Below are 17,922 nucleotides of genomic sequence, written 5' to 3'. Positions count from 1 at the left end.
TTGCACATTTTCTGTAGTTTATTTATTGTGTGTTGTAAAAATAGATTTTTGTGTAGTAAGTTTTTTTGTTTGTTTAACCCCCTTTCGAAAAGGGTCTTTCTTTTTTTTATGTTAATATACAGTACATATGTTTTTACCAACCTTCGGGCTGTATAATTGAGCCGGTTTAAATGATTGACATCTCGTTTGGCCAATCAAATGACAGAATCTACTCATTCCAAGTTTGGTAGCACTTTGGTAGGAGACTACTTAGCACTACTTAGCAAGATAGCTGTTGGATGGCTGATTCGAAGATAAAGGTAAGTCTAATTTTTAGTGTAAATGACTGTGGGGGCATTGGATCATTTGGTTGTTGGCTTGTTGCTCACTTTTAAGGCTGTTGTCTATTAAATATGTAGCTTTTTAGCCATCAGTAGAGGTAGCCTTTTTATGCTAACCTGTTGGGTCTTACTCAGACTTTGAAATGTTTTATATTAATGTTTGTTTCATTAGAGTGGACATGCTAATAAAAAACTTCTTCTTCTTTTAAACATGTTTCTTTAACTAAACTCAGCTTTTTTGTTTCACTTTAAGAACAACCATAGTGCATGCGTACAAAGTGCTGTACATAAAGTAAAAAACAGACATATAAAAACAAAGAACAATTAATGACTGTAAAACACATTAAAATAATGAGCTATCACCATCCTGCTATTGTCATATTAGTTTTAGAATCTTTAATTCAATAGAGTACATAAGGTCAAGCAAGCAGTCTGAAGCTGACTTCCGCTTCTTTTCCCCTCTCTCCCGCAATGGAGGCCTCCAGCATGTCTGCATCCTTGGAGTTGTGTGGGCTGACTCCAACTTGACTTCCTGTCGCAGAATTTTTACGGAATCCACTCTCACACGTGGAGTATCGCCTAGGTACAGTAAGTGTTTCTGTCTCTGATATAATCTACAGTACAGTTTGTGTGCGTCCCTGCTCACAGTGTCAGATCAGATCAGCATGATTATAGATGCAGCGATCTGTTGTTGTTTTGCTGTTTTTCCAGAAGATACACAGCGCCAAAAGATATATTTGTCCACAATGTAAATATAATAGTAATTAAGTACAGACGCTCCCCTACTTACGAACATTCGAGTTACGAACAACGGTACATACGAACATTTCTGCGCGTACAGCATGTCGAAAAATGTTCGGAAAGAGATGCTGTAAGTTAGATTTTGTATTGCGCGTAGTGCTTCTTTCCGCCGCTAATACCGACGCTTGGCGCTGTGAGAGCTCATTGGAGGCTCAGCAACGTGTCGAGGAGGAGGAGGAAGAAACGCCGGTCCCCATGAAGCAGGAAATAACTTTTGAAGCCGATTCCAGCGACGACGAAGAATCTCTCATGATATAAAATCCTCCTCTTCCTCCTCCTCCATCATCTCCTTAAGCATCGAGTACATCTTCCAAAAGTAAGTTAAACTTCATTTTATTTATCTTATTACGTACATGTACATACTGTGTGTGTCTCTCTCTCTCTCTCTCTAACATACGTAGTACAGTACTGTACGTATTCTCTCCATTTTATTAAAAGTTTTTTTCAGTACAAACCAATGCAGGTTACTTGTACAAGCCTTAAACATACTTATATAAACCTTCAATATACTTATATAGGCTTTAAACATAAATTATAATACAAAATATAGCACTGAAGCAACTTACGAACAAATTCACCTTACGAACGATCGTCCGGAACGTAACTCGTTCGTAAGGTGGGGAGCGTCTGTATTCCCAAATGCAAGTTTTAAGTCATTCTTTTATATCTTAATTTGGAGACCTTAGTGTGGAATGCCAATTATCTATAAAAAAATAAAATGAGCTTTTAGTAACAATTTTTCATCGACCAATCAACATTCAGCATCGTTTCAAAAGTAGGTTTGTGTACAGTAGTCATTTCTCAATAGAGCAATGCATAAAAGATGAGTACGAGGTTTCAAGAGCACAAAAGGTGTCACTCAATCCACAATGATTGCATGGCTGCGTCTTCACTATGCGGCAGCATTGTCTCCGTATGTGGCTCACGGCAAAGGTTCATGGAAGGAAGTATTTTTCTGAAATAACAATAAAAAGGACACTGTGAGGGTGTAAACGAGCACTTTGATCATGTGTGTTACACAAAAGATCAAGTTTAGAGGAGATAGGTGGGATATCTTTTCATTCTTGATTACAAGCTGAGTGACTGAAATCTGTCATATACGGTAGTTAAATGAACATAATAGGAAGAAAGGTATAAATAAATAAAATAGGGGTGTCAAAATTAGTGTGTTAATTTTAAGTTAATTAACGCCACTAAAAAAAATTTACGTGCAATTAATCAACCGCCCCTTACTTGGAAAGCCTGTGCTGGGGGAATTTCAGTTGCAACACAGCAAACACCCAAAAACTCAAAATTTAGCAGTAAGAATGTAATATTAATGCATATATTTGTGGAGATTGGGGTCAAGTTGTGTTTTACAATTTTAAAAATGTGCAGAATTTCACAAGTTACTTCATGTTAAAGATTAGATAGCTCTTAATATGAAAAGAAAAATGCACTGAACGGTCACCGTCTTACAAATGCAATTATGCCATCTAGTGGCAGCAAAATGACTTCAACACAACTCAATATCAAACTTGTTTTTTTACAGTACTGTACATCTTTTTAATTTTAACTCAATTTTATGAATTATTATGAAATTACTGTATCAATGACTAAAAGATTCAGCTATATTTCTATTAGTTTTACTTTTTTCCCCAAATTTTATAGTAACAAGAGTATGAAAACTTACAGAGACATTTTTTTTACATTTTATGGTACATTTAGAACAGATATAAAATTTGTAATTAATCGTGAGTTAACTATTAAAGTCATGCGATTAATTACGATTAAAAAAAATTAATCGGCTGACACCTCTAAAAAAATATTTGGAAGGCCGGATGCAACAAAAAATAATTGAAAAAATTATTGACGAGCTCAGGTATTTATGTAATGGGGTCATCATGTTTAGAAAACTGGCCTTGTATGGTGGCTCTTTGACTCGGAGCAGCTGTGAATCCCTACCGTGATTTGTGTCTGAACCAATTAGGCTCTCTGCTGCAGGTGACAAAACATCCTCCTCCGATTGCCGCCGTAAAGAGGACAATACAACAGGGTTTTGTTGCTCGTTGGTCAGCGCAACAATGGCACTGAAATGAAAGATGTGGACGGATGAAGTGGGAGGAGCTTCCAGTGGGTTATTTACAGCAGCAGTAGAGGTTCCAGGTGAGAAGGATCCGTGTCCGTCTTTTCTTTTATTGCCACTCTTTCCTCCTCACAGCGCTCTCGTCCACATCTCCAGTTTCCTTTGGCCCCGTTTCCATCAGTCGGCCCCTGGCCCCACCTACGTGTGTGAAAGTTATTGTATCATCTTCATTCAACGCAATATGAGGCGGCTTGTGTTCCCTTTATGATCAAATGTCATAAAACGCTGATTAGGATTTCATGATTCTGCATGCAAAACGCCTGATGTATAAAAAAAAAATGGAGCTATGTCAGAGATATGGAGGGGTTGCAGGGACACGCAAATTATAAACGGTATATCCAAAGAAAGAGAGCAATAAAAGGGAGAGGAAATGAAAAGCTGATAAGTTATGCAGTTGTCAGCTCAGGATGTCACAGCTCCATATTTGCCATCTAAAATCATGGATTTGTATGCAAATGTGCATGTTTGACATACTACGCTTTTACCAGTTCAGTGTCGCAATATATATTTGCATGATTAACTCTACATTGTCGTTGATTTTCAGCCAACCGCATCACTTATTGAAACCTCCACATGTCTGCTTGTTGCTTATGCTTTTTTTTTTTAACAGCCTCTTCTAGCCATAATTCCACCAAGTTGTGCAGTTCACTTCAGCTCACCATGAGGAGGTTTAGCATTATGATATTATATCACGACGTCATCATACTAGAGCGACACAACATTAACCTGACAGTTTAACAAAGACTGCAACACGCTAAACAAAGGACAACAATGGAGGATTTTCAGCATTTAGCGTTCTTTCTTCTCGGCATGTGGCTGTCTGCTGAAGACGCGCTTCTGTTTGTTGCAGTCATTGAAAGTGTCGATTCTGTCAACCAATCGGTTACTAGCTCCACCCTTTTTGATTTCTACCAATGTGGTTGCCTTGACTTACAAGTGTCCTAACTTGCGTGCTTTCAATTTAAGAGATGTTGCTTGGTTGTTGCTTTTGCTTTGTTTTGCCCGCAAAACTGTGGCTCCCTTTGGATCTCTATCTCGCAAAAAATAAATAAAAATAATAATAATAATAATTGAAATAAATATATTCACTCATTCACTGCCATTGACGGTTCTTGACGTCAAAAATTCATTTGAACTATTTCTATTAGTTAAGCATTTTCCCCCCAAGAGTGTGAAAACCTAGATTTTTTTTATTGTACGTTTAGAACAGATATAAAATTTGTGATTAATCGTGAGTTAGCTAGTGAAGTCATGCGATTAATTACAATTTTTAAAAAAATTATTTGCCTGACCCCCCAATTTTTTAATGATCTTTTCTTTTTAAATCGCAAGCCGATTATTATTTTTTTAATTATAATTAATCACATGACTTCAGTAATTAATTCACGATTAATCACAAATTTTATATCTGCGCTAAATGAACAATAACAAATTTGGGGGGGGGGTCATACTCTTATTAACAAAAGTATAAAACTAATAGAAAGAGTTCAAATGAATTTTTGACATCTATAGTGGCAGTGAATGAGTTAATATATTGTTTTACATTTTTATTTGTATTTTTTAGAAAAATATTCTTTAAATCAATTAATGGTTTATATGAAACTAAAGAATTAAATATTCAAAAATTGTCGGAGTTTAAGTTGTCAGAAAAAGAGACGAAAAGTAGATAAAAAAGTTTTAAGTTACCTAAAAAAGTACACAAAAAAGTGACGGTAAAGTAGAATAAAAAAGTCTGAAAAAATATATATTTTTAAAAAGGAATAAAAGAAAACATTTTAAAAAATACAAAAGAATGAAAGAATAAATCCCCCAAATTACAGTGAAATATACTTCAAAATTGAAAAAGTCAAAAAATATATACTTTTTAAAGGCATTAGAGAAAACATTTAAAAAAAAATTAAAAAAAAGAATAAACAACAAAAATTACAGTGTACTTCTAAATTGAAAAAAGTCAGAAAAACTATTTTTTTTAAAAAGCAGAAAAGAAAACGTTTGAAAAGTAACTATAAAATGCCCAAAACCAAAAGAAGAAATCCCGAAAATGACCATTAAATGTCCACAAATTTGCCAAAAATGTCAGAAAATTGCTAGCAAAAAAGGCAGAAAAAAATTGTCATAAAATGTCCCAAAAAAGGAAGAAGTGAGGCATAAAATTTTAATTTTTTTTTTTTAAAAAGGCAGAAATTTGTCTAAAAATCTATGAAAAAATTACTAATGGTAGAAGAAAATGAATGTCAACGTATGGGTGCTGTATATATTTGTGTTGGGTACCTGTCTTTGGTCCCATTTGCAACATTTGACAAATGGAAAGTAGATAAATAGAAACTGAAGTCTGCTGCTTCATCGTGTCATAAAAAATACTCCTCGATGGACCCCACGGCACGACATCAACCCCCCCCCGCTCAGATTTCCTCAGGGCTGAGCCTTGGGCTTCTCTCTTTATTTTATTTTTTATTTTTTTTGTCAACAGTGTTATAAGATAGTGGGCCAAGACGCCCAGTCCCAGGGGCTCACGCACACACAGGACTTTGGCGACCCTCCCTCCCTCCCTCCCTCCCTCCCTCCCTCCTGTCAGCAGTGCAAGCGGCAGGAGAAAAGAAGGGATTGTTCCGAGACAAGAGGGATGAATTTGTCTGCCCCAGACAGGTGAAGAAAAGCAGTCTGAAAGGGACTGTCAGTGCTTGTGGCGCTTGGAGAGTGTCCCACTTTCCAGTGGGAATGTGCCATGTCAACTTCTTCTGTCACTCCACTTTCATGTACAGAGGCAAGTCCGGTAGTGGCTGGCAACACCTTCACATTTCTTTATTCACTCTCATGTGAGTAGAGTATGTCACTGTCTAAAGTTCTGAGTAGTCATTCTTCCTGCGGGACACGCTTCAAACGGCTTTTCTTTCTCTCGCCCTTTGTTGTATGTTTTGGTATTACTGTATTCAGATCTCAAGCAAAGACTTAACCTTTGCACATGACACCCAAATGTCACTGAAACTCGCCCCAATTTGTGCCGTTACCTTCCGTGGTGCTTTTGAGTCTGCTGTCCGACATACAGTAGTTGCCATTGGACCATAATTACGGAAGAGATACGGACAGTCTCGAAATCAAGAGTCATTTGCTCATCATTTAGTAATTGTTTCTGACTACTCCCTCTTCCTCTTCCGGGGGCATATACTCACTTCTAATTCGCCAAGATAACGAGCTGTAGCAGGAAAATACACCGACTGAGATGATGGAGACGAGTCACTTTTCATCTCTCTCTTTAGCTAGTCCGCTCACATCAGATGGATCTGATTCTGCTATCAATTAGCATCTCCAAGGTCACGATAAAGATGCCGTGCACGTTTGTCCGACTCCGAACCATAGTTGACAAGATCGGTATTACGCACTTGGCTATTGTTTTACCGGACCGAAGTGTAACATAAACTTGACACTAGGAAGTTAGGAAACGCTGAAAGGCTCTAAACTGGATGCAGCTGTCTCATTGCGCAATGAATAGGTAGGACGTTTTTGTTTTTCGGGTGCTTCACTTTATTTGCAGATTAGCATCATCACACATTGTGTGCAGTCATCAAACAGTCAAAATTGAGCACAAGTGGGTACAACATCAGTTCCAAAATCAGGTCGAAAGTCAGTGAAGTATAAAAATGTCTAATGATGTCACTATTTTTAGAATCGATTAATCTATCGATTATTCAATCGATTAATCGACTAATGTGAATCATTTTGATTTTGCGTATAAGTGTATTACAAAAGCCCCCTCCCCAGTGATTGTTTAATAACTACTTATTGGTGTTTTATTCATACTTTGTATTCGTATAGTGATTTTATTTTTTTAAAGGGCTGGGGGGGGGTTGGTGTTGAACTGTGTTCCGGTTCAGTCATTTTTTTTCAAAGTACAGACATAAGATAATCACTCTTTTTTCATAAGGGACTACAGAAACCAGTAAACAATTAATATTGCTATGCTGAAATCAGAGGTTTTGGACCATTTTTAGTTAAAATATGGCTCCAAACGATTACTTGATTAGTACTCGATAGTTGATTACTTGTCGATTAATTTTGACAGCTCTAAAAATGTCTTTTTATAACTACAAAGAGAATAACCTCATGTAACGTTGAAAACTTGAGCTCTGTTTCTTTCTGGAGCTTTGGCCTGTCTTGGACATTGTCGTGAAATTTGTGACTTCATGTTTCTCTGCTTTGTGTTCTGAAGATTTCTAGAGCTTTGGTCTATCCTGGACATTGTCTTCAGATTCAGGACTTACGTGTGCCCATTCTGTCCTGAAGCTCTTCTTTCCAAAGTCCCAGAAAAAAAATCTGTTGAGTCATTGCCTGTATGTTATTTAGTAGCTTTGTCATATGAAGTCTTTCACGCTGTAAAAAATGTCCCCCCCCTCTTTTCATCTGTTATCATTTCATCACTCTTGTGCTAGTTCACTCCTCTAAACTCACTTCTGTCTTTGTCTTGGAGTCCAATAATTGAGTTAGCTAGAAAAACAAATGGAATGAAGAGGGAGGATGTGTGTACAAAGTTGCACGTTGGAAGTATGTCGTTTGCTTATGAGCGGATTTACAACGGCCACCCAGTCCCAACGTTACTCTTTTCATTCTTTCCTAATCTTTATGGGAACTGCCTCCATGTTTTGCTTTGTCCTGTTCTCGGGGAGGACGTGACATTTTAAAAGTGTCTATGAATAATTCCAAGAGCAAGGCGGGAGGGCCCAGAAAAAAGACGGAATAAGTGCTTCCAGGGTTAAAGGTCGGGGAAATCTTGAGGGGCGACCGTGTGCTGCACTTGGGTTGACCCGTGTCATCATGCAGGCATCCCAATAGGGCTTGCATGTTTAGTACATTTGTCTCGTTTTTTTGTGCTTCTATTTTTTTTTTTTTTATGATACTATGGCGTAAGAGATTTTCAGCTTTTTGCCCTTATTTTTATTGTGACATAATTAATTTACCACTGCCAGAATTTAAACTTAATTGTCTACAACACAGTACAGCATGAGCAGAAGAATGATGCACCTAATCCTAAAAAGGATTTAAAATGGGTCCAGATGAATACCGATTATATTTTTATCCAGTATTTTATTTATTTATTTATTCATTTTAAGTTTTTGGTTTTTATTTATTTTTACTTAATGGAGATAATCCCGGCGTTTCAAACTAGCATCGTAAAAAAAAGTATGAATATTTTGGTTTGTTGTATTTTTTTTTATGCGCCAAATACAAAAAAAAAGTTTCAGCTTTATTTGGATCATGATCACATGATCATGTGTGCTTGTATCATAACTTGAAATGAAATATCTATATAAGCCAAAAATGATGATTTATCCAATTTAGCATATTTATTTATTTTTGTTAATGGTGACATTTAACGGCTCATTTTTGCTGACCTTATTATGATTATTTTGTTGAAGGGTTTTGGTAAGAATGCACAATAATTAAAAGTTGGAGGATGTCCATTGGGATACAGTGTGGTTGTTAACCGGGTATTTTAGGTTTTTGTGGTGTCTTTGATGCAGGCTTATGATTCATGGATGAAGTAATAATATAGATTAAGGACCTATAGATTGCTTGGCTTGATACAGTCATCTTATCTCAAATGTAAAGAATGTAACTATGAAGTCTTAAGTGGCAGATAGAAGGAGCAGATACGCCTGAAGTTGATATCTTTATTTCATATGAGTATAAATGATGACCAAGTCAGAAGAAAGCGCTTTAGCTAAAAATATAGTCGTAACTGGAACAACATAATATAATCAAGGAACAAAGCAGTGAAAATAAATTATTTGAATAGCAATAATAATAATAATAATTACAATTACAATTAACAGTGTCAAATTATAAATCATAAAGCTTTTTTGTTTGCTTGCTTTTTTTTTTTTCCGGTGATGACAAAAAAACAATTCCAGCATATTTTTATTTAATGTAATGAAGGAGATTGGTTCATCGCCATCTTCTATACAATATTCACAGTTCCTATAAACACCAACTGAACCACAATGCAGTCCTGTTGTCCATCTGTCCAAATTCGAAGCAATGTTAAGTTGTATTATTGTGTGTATTTAATGTGTGTGTCTGTACTGGGCCGACAGGAAGTAGAAGAATTAGGTACCTATAGATTAGCCTCATTTAGTCCAACACTCTATTTGCATAATCAATCAGAAGACCCTCAAATGTCTTTCCGTAGCGTCGTCCACCGTGGCCCACCTCAGCCCATGGCCGTCACCATGTTGGAGTGGTGCGGGTGGCCGAAGGACGGGTGGATGGGGGTGGGAGTGGGCAGCATGTGTCCGGCGTGGCTGAAGGGCGGCAAGTGGCCCATGGACATGTGACCTGCCAGGGAGCCGAAGGTCGAGTTCTTGTCATGAAGACTCTTGGTAAACTCCTCGTAACTCTCGTTGCACCGCTTGATCTTTTTGGACTTGCTGGACATTTTCCTGTTTCGTGTCTGTATTCCCTCTTTTTTCATGGTCAGGGGTCGGTTCACCTGTGAGGAGTTACAGTTCTGAGGTTAGAATGCAAGAAATTATATTTTAAGACTCTCTTAAAGCAGGATTAAAATTTATTTTAGATTGAGACATGATGGGTGTGTCCACAAAATTAAATACCTCCCCTTTTCTATCATTTAAAGGGTACTTTATACACTCTAAAAACAGTTGGGTCAAAAGTAACCCAATTATGGATAATAATAAAAAAAGGACTAATCCACTTTATGGGTCAATTTGACCCAACTTACTGGGTTGTTTTATACAAAATGAATCTTTTTTCTTTTCTTTTTTTACCCAAGTAAAGGATCTGACCAATATTTATGAGTTGTTTTACACTGAAAGATCCATTTCTTGACTCAAAGTTGGGTCAAATTGACCCAAGTATTGACTCATATTTGGGTTATTTTTTATTATTATTTGTAGACAATATATTTCACACACCAATTTTACCAATAATGACCTAGCCATTGGTAGCCAAAACAGCAGCACCAAAACAGTGTAATAAACAGCATTTCAGTTTGATAAAAGCATTTGGACTGAACATTGTGTTAAGGAAAATGCCAACCCCGATCCTTGCAATCTGTGATGTCATTGGCAGATGTAACGGCTAATTAAAAAAATGCCACGTCATATCGCACGAGCTTTCAAAGCACAAAACAAAGCCAATCTTTCGGTATACAGCTCGCCACCTTAAAGCCACATCAATACAGTAAATTGTCTTTTACAGTAGTCCTTAACCATGTTTATAATCTCATTGTCCCTGTGGCTAAAAAGTGAAGCGTGGAGAGTCTGTGTCATCAAAATGCACCGTACCTTTTTATAACAAAAGCCATTCCGATAATTACCTTTGATAATCCAGGAATTGTTTGGATACCATTTTTAGATTAAAATTGTCCAAATTCTTGAAATGTTACCCTCTCTGCAGTAATACTCTCAGATTTCTGTTATATCTATGAAAAGAGAATGATTATCTTTGTGTTAAATCAAGATAGAACATAAATTATATTCTACAAAACTCAATGCTTAATCTTTAATATAATGGACAGATTGTTAATCGATTATTAAAATAATGGTTAGTTGCAGCCCTAATTCCATCCCTTAATTTGTATGTTTGTTTGCAGGATATTAAACAACCTCCATGACTAACCAGGGAAATCGGATTCTTAATAACCAAAAATGCAATTGTTTTCTGATCACACCGTTTTCCTGTCGCAGCTAGTTTGTTAATTTGTGAGGGCCAATCGCCTGGTGCGCGGGTGTGCGTCTGCAACTATTTCCCCCCCACCCCATGATTGACCACTTAAGTCGTGTTTAGCCGCAACGCTCGGTATGCGGCAGGCCAAATGTTACTTTTTAACAAACATCACCTCGCTCATCCCTTGATAATATGCACCCCGAGTAGCTGATGTGAATTTAGACGTCGCCCATCTTAATGCTATTCATATCGATCCCGGCCTTGTGGTTTCACTCAATAGCGGTCGCACCATTGTGACTCTCGGAGGAATAACCATGGAAACAATAAAGCACAAAGAGACCGAGTGGCCTCAAGTCCAAGCAGTGTGTGAGCGGGTCAAACAACTCTCACTCTCCCCTCGCTGCCTCAACAATCAGTGAAACCTGCCCCGCTCACTTCCCGACTACTGGACCCTGTCGGCTTTGTGCGGGCCCAACCTGCCGATCAGCACTGGGAGACTTACATTATGCAGCTTGTAATAGAGGCCGCAGGCGTTGCACACGGGATCTCCATTAGCGTTGCGCCGCCAGAGCGTTGTGGTGGTGGTCTGACAGTTAGCGCAACAGGTGCCTGCTCGTCTGGCTGCCGACTGCAAAGAGACATTAGTTAGACCGCTGCTAATACTCACTAAGAGTCATTCAACAGCGTGGGATCTTTTCATTTAAACATAATAACATTTTGTGAGGATAATGTTGCCTCCATATACGCTGTTACAATTTCATCCCTTATTTATGTTTCTTTGCAGGATTAAACTGCATCACTGATGTCCATGGAACGTGTGAAAGTGCGGCAAGAACCAACTGCGTTTTGGTATGGATCGAGATAATGGTGATGATTAATTGTTTCTGCACTCTAAAAACAGTTGGATCAAAATAACCCAAATTTGGTCAAAAAGGGACCAACCCAACATTTTTGGTTTATTTATTTAAACAAAAAAAGTTGGGTCAAATGAATAACCCACAAATCAGCCCAACTTGTTTTTTACAATTCCGTTTTTTGGGTTATGCACGTAAACCCAAAAATTGGGTCAAATAAATAACCCAATAACCAATTTTTGGGGCTGTTTTGTCAAGACAATGATAATGATCAAATGCTTCTGCACTCTAAAAGCAATTGGATAAAAAATAACTCAAATTGGGTCAAAAAAGGACCAACCCAACATTTTTGGTTTATTTATTTATACAAAAAAAGTTGGGCCAAATGAATAACCAATAAAACAACCCATTTTGGGGGGGACCGACCCCATGTTTTGGGTTACTTATTTAAACCCAAAAGTTGGGTCAAATGAATAACCAACAAAGCAACCCATTTTGAGGGGGACTGACCCAACGTTTTGGGTTACTTATTTAAACCCAAAAGTTGGGTCAAATGAATAACCAACAAAACAACCCAAGTCAGATTTTTGGGTTATGCACGTAAACCAAAAAGTTGGGTCAAAAAAAGAACTCAATACCCAATTTTTGCGGCTGTTTTGTCAGTTATACATTTTGATAACCCCCAAAAATAAAAAATAAACTATTTTTGGGGGGTTGTTTAGTGTGTCATTCGGGTCTAAAAGATTTGCCCAAGCAGTCGGGTCGGTCCCTTTTTGACCCAATTTGGGTTGTTTTTGACCCAACTATTTTTAGAGTGTGACTTTGCAGGGCATCGTGCAAAATCGTAATGACAAGATTCAGAAATACGGAGAAGGCGGTGTAAACGTATCCATCCAAATTAGGATTGTTTTGCCTTGGATGAGGTCATGGTAGTTTTGTTCAAGATATTAATCTTATTCCCACTGCGCTGGAAAAACACAAACATTTTCACAACAAGTAAGCTGCAACTAAGATTTGTAAGGAAATATTTGCTATTGGTGCCAATTTGTTTTTCAGAAATAATAAAAAAAATACTCCTAATTGATAACAAATGAGCTTTTCTTGTTAAAAGTCAGTTAAAAGTCAGCATAAATTATAAATATGCCATTCAGTTCAACGTGCAGAATGTATCAGGGAAGTAAACATTTTGAAAAACGCTGCAACGACGCTCATTTGTGTTGCGCAACTTTCCTAATCTTCCCAACTAGTTTGAAACTGTGCTTTTTTGCTCCACGGGTGCTTGACCACTTGAAAAATGAGGTCTGAGTCTATTTAGGAGGTCGAGGGAGGAAACAGACGGTGGGCCCGCCGCTTTATCTGGACCGGTCAGATATCCGGATAGGAAACAACTGAAAGGCTGCTGCCACCGAACACAAGAGTCACTGCTAAGCCATACGGAAACCGGGCCTGAAATATGGCCCTATACGCTATTATTGATAGAACGTGTTGAAATCATATATTTTGCATCAATCACAAACATGTGGAATATATTTAAGATAAGGTCGACATGCACAGCCACACAATGTTGATCAATTCAGGTCAATAAACATACTTAATTCCCATAGGTTAACTAATATCACCCTGTTTAACTAGATTTTTTTTTTTCATGCTATAGATTTTCAATTATGATACCTTGCTTCTTTATCCATCTGCATTTTATAATGTATCCACAATGAAGCACCACCTAAAAAATACTTAACTCTCCAAGTATGAGGCAAAGGTTTTAACACTGCACTTAAATAAAAGGAAAAAATAAATATATATATTTTTTTAAATACACAAATAAATATTGAAGACACGTTCTAAAAGATTAAATTCAAATATACATTTAAAAGTTAAATACAACTGAACTGTGCTTTGTAAATATACTGTTCTGGATTGAAAAAAACAACACAAACGTTAATACACTATACCAATATGTATATTTTGAACATTTGATTTAAGTGGGACACATACCACACTGGTTTCTTATATTGGCTCCTTTTCTTCTAAACTTCTTTCTTTTAACATATATCTTTCTTTTCCACTATGTTTCCTTGTCCAAAGCTGCCCGAACCCTCCACATGAGTCTTCTCAAAACCCCCCCAGCAAAATTAGATCATGATGTCATATTAAAAAGATTAGATCATGATGTCATATTAAAAAGCGTCTCCCCGCGTGGTCGTGGTGAGGGGCGCTATCAGCGACAGTATCAGAAGTAGCAGCAATAATGATAGCAGAAACAAGCAGCGAGGTCCCGCTCGGCTGACATCTCGAGCTGGAGGAGCAAGAGGTGAAGTCCAGACACAATTCCTGGAAACTCTTTGGAAAAATATAACTTTCCTGGAATTGTCTTCTCCCTCCCCCACTCAAGCCAACGCTCGTATTTACTAGCCCCGCAACACAAACACGAGCGGGGGACTCACCAGTCTGCGTTTGGGCTTGATGAGTGGTCGGTTCTGGCCGTTCATCTTGTGGTACAGCCCGCAGGCGTTGCACAGGTAGTGTCCGGTGCTGTCCCGTCTCCACAATGGCGTGGCTGTGGCGCCGCAGTTCACGCACTCCCGGCCCTCTGAAGGAAACACAGTCATACCATCATTTGAGATTCATGTGTGTAGGGGATTTTTGTTCATCTTTTACCCTAACATGAAGCTAAAACTCAAATGTAAAGATTATGTGTGCTGATTATGGAGCAATGGGACAAATTAAGAAGTCATTAGTATACTCTGCTTTTTTTTTGCCATCATGTTTTAAGAATAATTATAAACAATAAATACAAATGATTGAAGAAATTACATTTTTAAAAAAGTGCTAAATCTATTATAAATTTAATAACCAGAAACGATATTACTGTATGATGGTGTTATGGGAACATAGTCTCATTTAAGGCTAAATATTTTTGATTTTGGGACGTGACCAGATCTCGGATGCTGTTGGGCTTGAAGCCAGCTCAGAAGTAATTACAGAGTCACGGTTAACAAAAGAGGATTATTGTCACTGTGTTCAGCTATGAGTGCAGTCTTATGCTTGATAACCATTTATTTTCTTTCTTTTTTTTCCCAGAGAAGACTGTTCTAATTTAGGAACTGACACATTAATTTCACTGCCAAAGACTGGCAGCATTTAAAATCAAGAGTCGTTCAAATTAATAAATTAGGCTAGCATCTGACTGTTACAAATTGATTTTTTTGGGGGGGAGTGTTAGCAATAATAAATAATAGAGCTAAAATAACAACAATGCTTTTTGGCTTTAATTTTGCTTATCAACAAATGTGTTTCATTAAGGTTTTTTTTAGTTTGTTTTAAAAACATAATTTAATAATCTTATTAAACGGTTTAACAAACACTATATTCTTTACTAAACACTCAATAGAAAATATGTCAAATTTCTTATTTACATACTAAATTCACATTTTCCACCACAGCGTGATTTCACGTTGTTTTCCACACAATTGTTCAATTTTATATTTGTATCTATATTTTTTTTGTCGTCCAAATCCAGCGCCCGTTATTTCCAGAGAACTCACCGGTGCATGACCGAGTTTTGCCTTTGCTCTTCATGGTGCTGAAGCCGCTGGAAGCCCCGAGGAGGCTGCCGGGGTGAAACAGACTGCCGCCGTACTCGTGAGCCGCAGGCAGCGAGTAGGTGGGATACGTCGGGATGGGATGGTGGGTGGAGGCGCTCTGAGCACCCATGGGGGCCAGGCTGCTTCTCATCGGGCTCGAACCCTCCATCTTCATCCCCTCCGAAAACGAAACGTGGTATTTAATACATTCCTTCTCGTCCATTCTCGGCGAGGCGGTCCCCGGGTCCGGCGAGACGTCCTTCGGGGGCGTCGGGGGAAAAGTGTACAGTTGCGGGCTGGAGTGGGACGGCGGCGTGAGCGAAGTGGCGGACGCCGTGTTGGACGTGCCGCTGCACGGGTAGACCGCCGACAGGCCTCCGGGGGACGCCGAGCCCGGGTGGTGCAGGCTGGGCTTGCTGAACGGGCTCACGGCCCACGCGTTGTGGTGATGGTGGGCCGACAGAGCCGCTTTGCTACCGTCCAGCCAGGAGATCCCCGGGCTGTGGATGAGATGAGGCCGGCACACCTGTGTCCCCGACAGGCGAGCTGCGAGGGGGAAAGCGGAGGTGACAACAGGCCAACGAGGAAGAATTACGTTAAAATGTTAACGTGGGAATTTATTACACTATTAAAAATATTCATATGCGAAGAGGAAATTACTTTCGCAATGTTTTTTACGGCATCACATTTTACATTTGAAACCTACCGTGCGCTTGGCTGTACACTCTGGCCCTGGCAGGGTTGTGGTAGTACGGGTTCCCCTGAGAGTCCAGGTGGTTAAAGAAGACATCCACCTCGTCCGGGGGCAGCAGTTGGGTCGAAGGCTCCATGTAGTTGTGGCCCAGGCTGGGATGGTGCGAGTCCGGGTGCTGGCCGTTCAGCACGGCGTGGGGGTGCATCCAGCGGGGCTGATCAGCCGCCACATCCATCTTCTGCTTGCTTCGCTGGAGTTAGCTGATTCTATTTTTTTTATGGATAGCCAAATATATCCAAGGATGGGAAAAAACGCACGGATGTGGAAAAAAAAAGTGTCCTTTTTGCAGCGTTCTCCTTCAAGAGATCTTCACGATGGCCATTTGCACTGAAGCACTAATGTTTGCTGTCGTCCGAATTGAATTCAACTCCTCTCTTGCACATGGAGTCCAAACCTGCAGTGAGCAAATGCAAATATTACAAAATAAATAAATAAAAACACTGCATGAGCAGCATTCGCCTTTGAAGTGTACTCACATGGAGTAACTTTGTACTTTTATCCTCGGCGTCCTTCAGGTGCTGCGTCCGTGTGCGGTTGTGCTGCTTGCGTCCGAGTGTTTGTCAAGAGAAGACTCTGTCCGTCCACTGGGACTTGAAGCAACACGTAACTGCGCCTGCCTGCCTGACAGCAAGCAGCCACCATTGTCAAGCTGTGGGCGGAGTCACCAGGAAAGGCTTTCTTTCGGCCAATGAGAGGCCAGGGTAGAAGAGAGGAGGCGGGGCTTCCGGACAGGATACTCTTCAAGGTATTTTAGATTATCTCCGATTGTGTGCCTGATTTTAAACTCTGGTATGACTTGATGAAACTGTTGGGCATCTCTTTAGAGTGGCAGAGAAGCTTTCCGTTTTTATTCTTCTCAAAATTTAAGTGTACGCCCAGACCTTTATGATGACGATGATTATGGCCATTTACTACTTTCTGAATTCTGAAAATTACTCAAAAACGAGCATCTTAGTTCGTATAGTTCACATAAATTGATTTTACTGTTTGTGTGTGTGTGTGTGGGTGCGGAGGGGAGGGGGGGGCTTCTTTCTCCCTCTTCTCGCGTGATTGACAGACAATAATTGAAGAGGGAGCGCGTGCAACCCTGGAAGTCCACACTGCCGCCTGCTTGACGCCGTTTGCTGACGTCATTGCATCAGAGGGAAAGGGGGAAAAAACTGATTCAGGACGTGATTTTTTTATTTATTATTATCTGCAATAGAGATGGGGAGAAGAGAGGCATTGACGGGGGTTGCCCAGCTGATGAACTCCAGGAAATTATATTTACCCCGTGACAACTTAATATACATCAAGTGCACTTTCTTTTATTTCATTTCGAGGAAACTCCAATGGGCGAACGCAACTTCACTACATATCGATTAGATCAGATTAAATGAGATTAGGCTATTCACCAGTGACAACATTCCCATTGAAACACACCCATCAAAGGGACACTTTCTCTTGATTAGTTCACTTGCACTGTGAAAGTGATCACTAATCAACTTGTTGCCACAATAATGACGGGGCCTAATATTAACATTGTGAAGTCTTCTCTGTTGCAAAACTTTATGATATGCGAGCATCATGTGTTATCGATGTCATAGTTATTTTCTTTCTTAAATTAACTCCCAAGACCAAACGAATGATATCACCCAACTGAATATTTGTTGAATTTGGCAGGTATATTATTATTAATTTAGTTTCCTCATCCTGTAGTTCTACTCATTTATCCCCATTACATTTACACTGTTGTAATGCGCGAATTTCTCTGCTATAGTGACTGATAAGGTATTAATTTATTTGTTGTTCTGCAGGCCATCCC

The 17,922-nt window shown here is 39.0% G+C and overlaps 1 protein-coding gene and 1 long non-coding RNA gene across 2 annotated transcripts; one reads left to right on the top strand and one right to left on the bottom strand.

The window, feature by feature from the left end:
* The first annotated feature begins 211 nt into the window (after positions 1-211).
* LOC144056356 (uncharacterized) lies at positions 212-12,816 on the top strand. The gene is made up of 4 exons (XR_013295042.1): positions 212-299; positions 798-903; positions 3,105-3,266; positions 11,711-12,816. It is a non-coding gene; the product is annotated as an uncharacterized LOC144056356 (long non-coding RNA).
* Positions 8,899-16,757, bottom strand: gata2b (GATA binding protein 2b). Its single transcript, XM_077573106.1, has 6 exons — positions 16,595-16,757; positions 16,071-16,512; positions 15,326-15,910; positions 14,225-14,370; positions 11,429-11,554; positions 8,899-9,730 (listed from the first exon to the last, which is right to left on the bottom strand). The coding sequence occupies exons 2-6, from the start codon at positions 16,291-16,293 to the stop codon at positions 9,452-9,454; spliced, it is 1,359 nt and encodes a 452-aa protein (XP_077429232.1). The 5' UTR covers positions 16,294-16,512; positions 16,595-16,757; the 3' UTR covers positions 8,899-9,451.
* Positions 16,758-17,922: the final 1,165 nt, after the last annotated feature.

This window comes from Vanacampus margaritifer, chromosome 8 (genome assembly GCF_051991255.1).
Source record: "Vanacampus margaritifer isolate UIUO_Vmar chromosome 8, RoL_Vmar_1.0, whole genome shotgun sequence".
Lineage (NCBI taxonomy): Eukaryota > Metazoa > Chordata > Actinopteri > Syngnathiformes > Syngnathidae > Vanacampus > Vanacampus margaritifer.
Note: the sequence above shows the minus strand (reverse complement) of the source record. Positions and strands in the feature narration are given on the sequence as shown.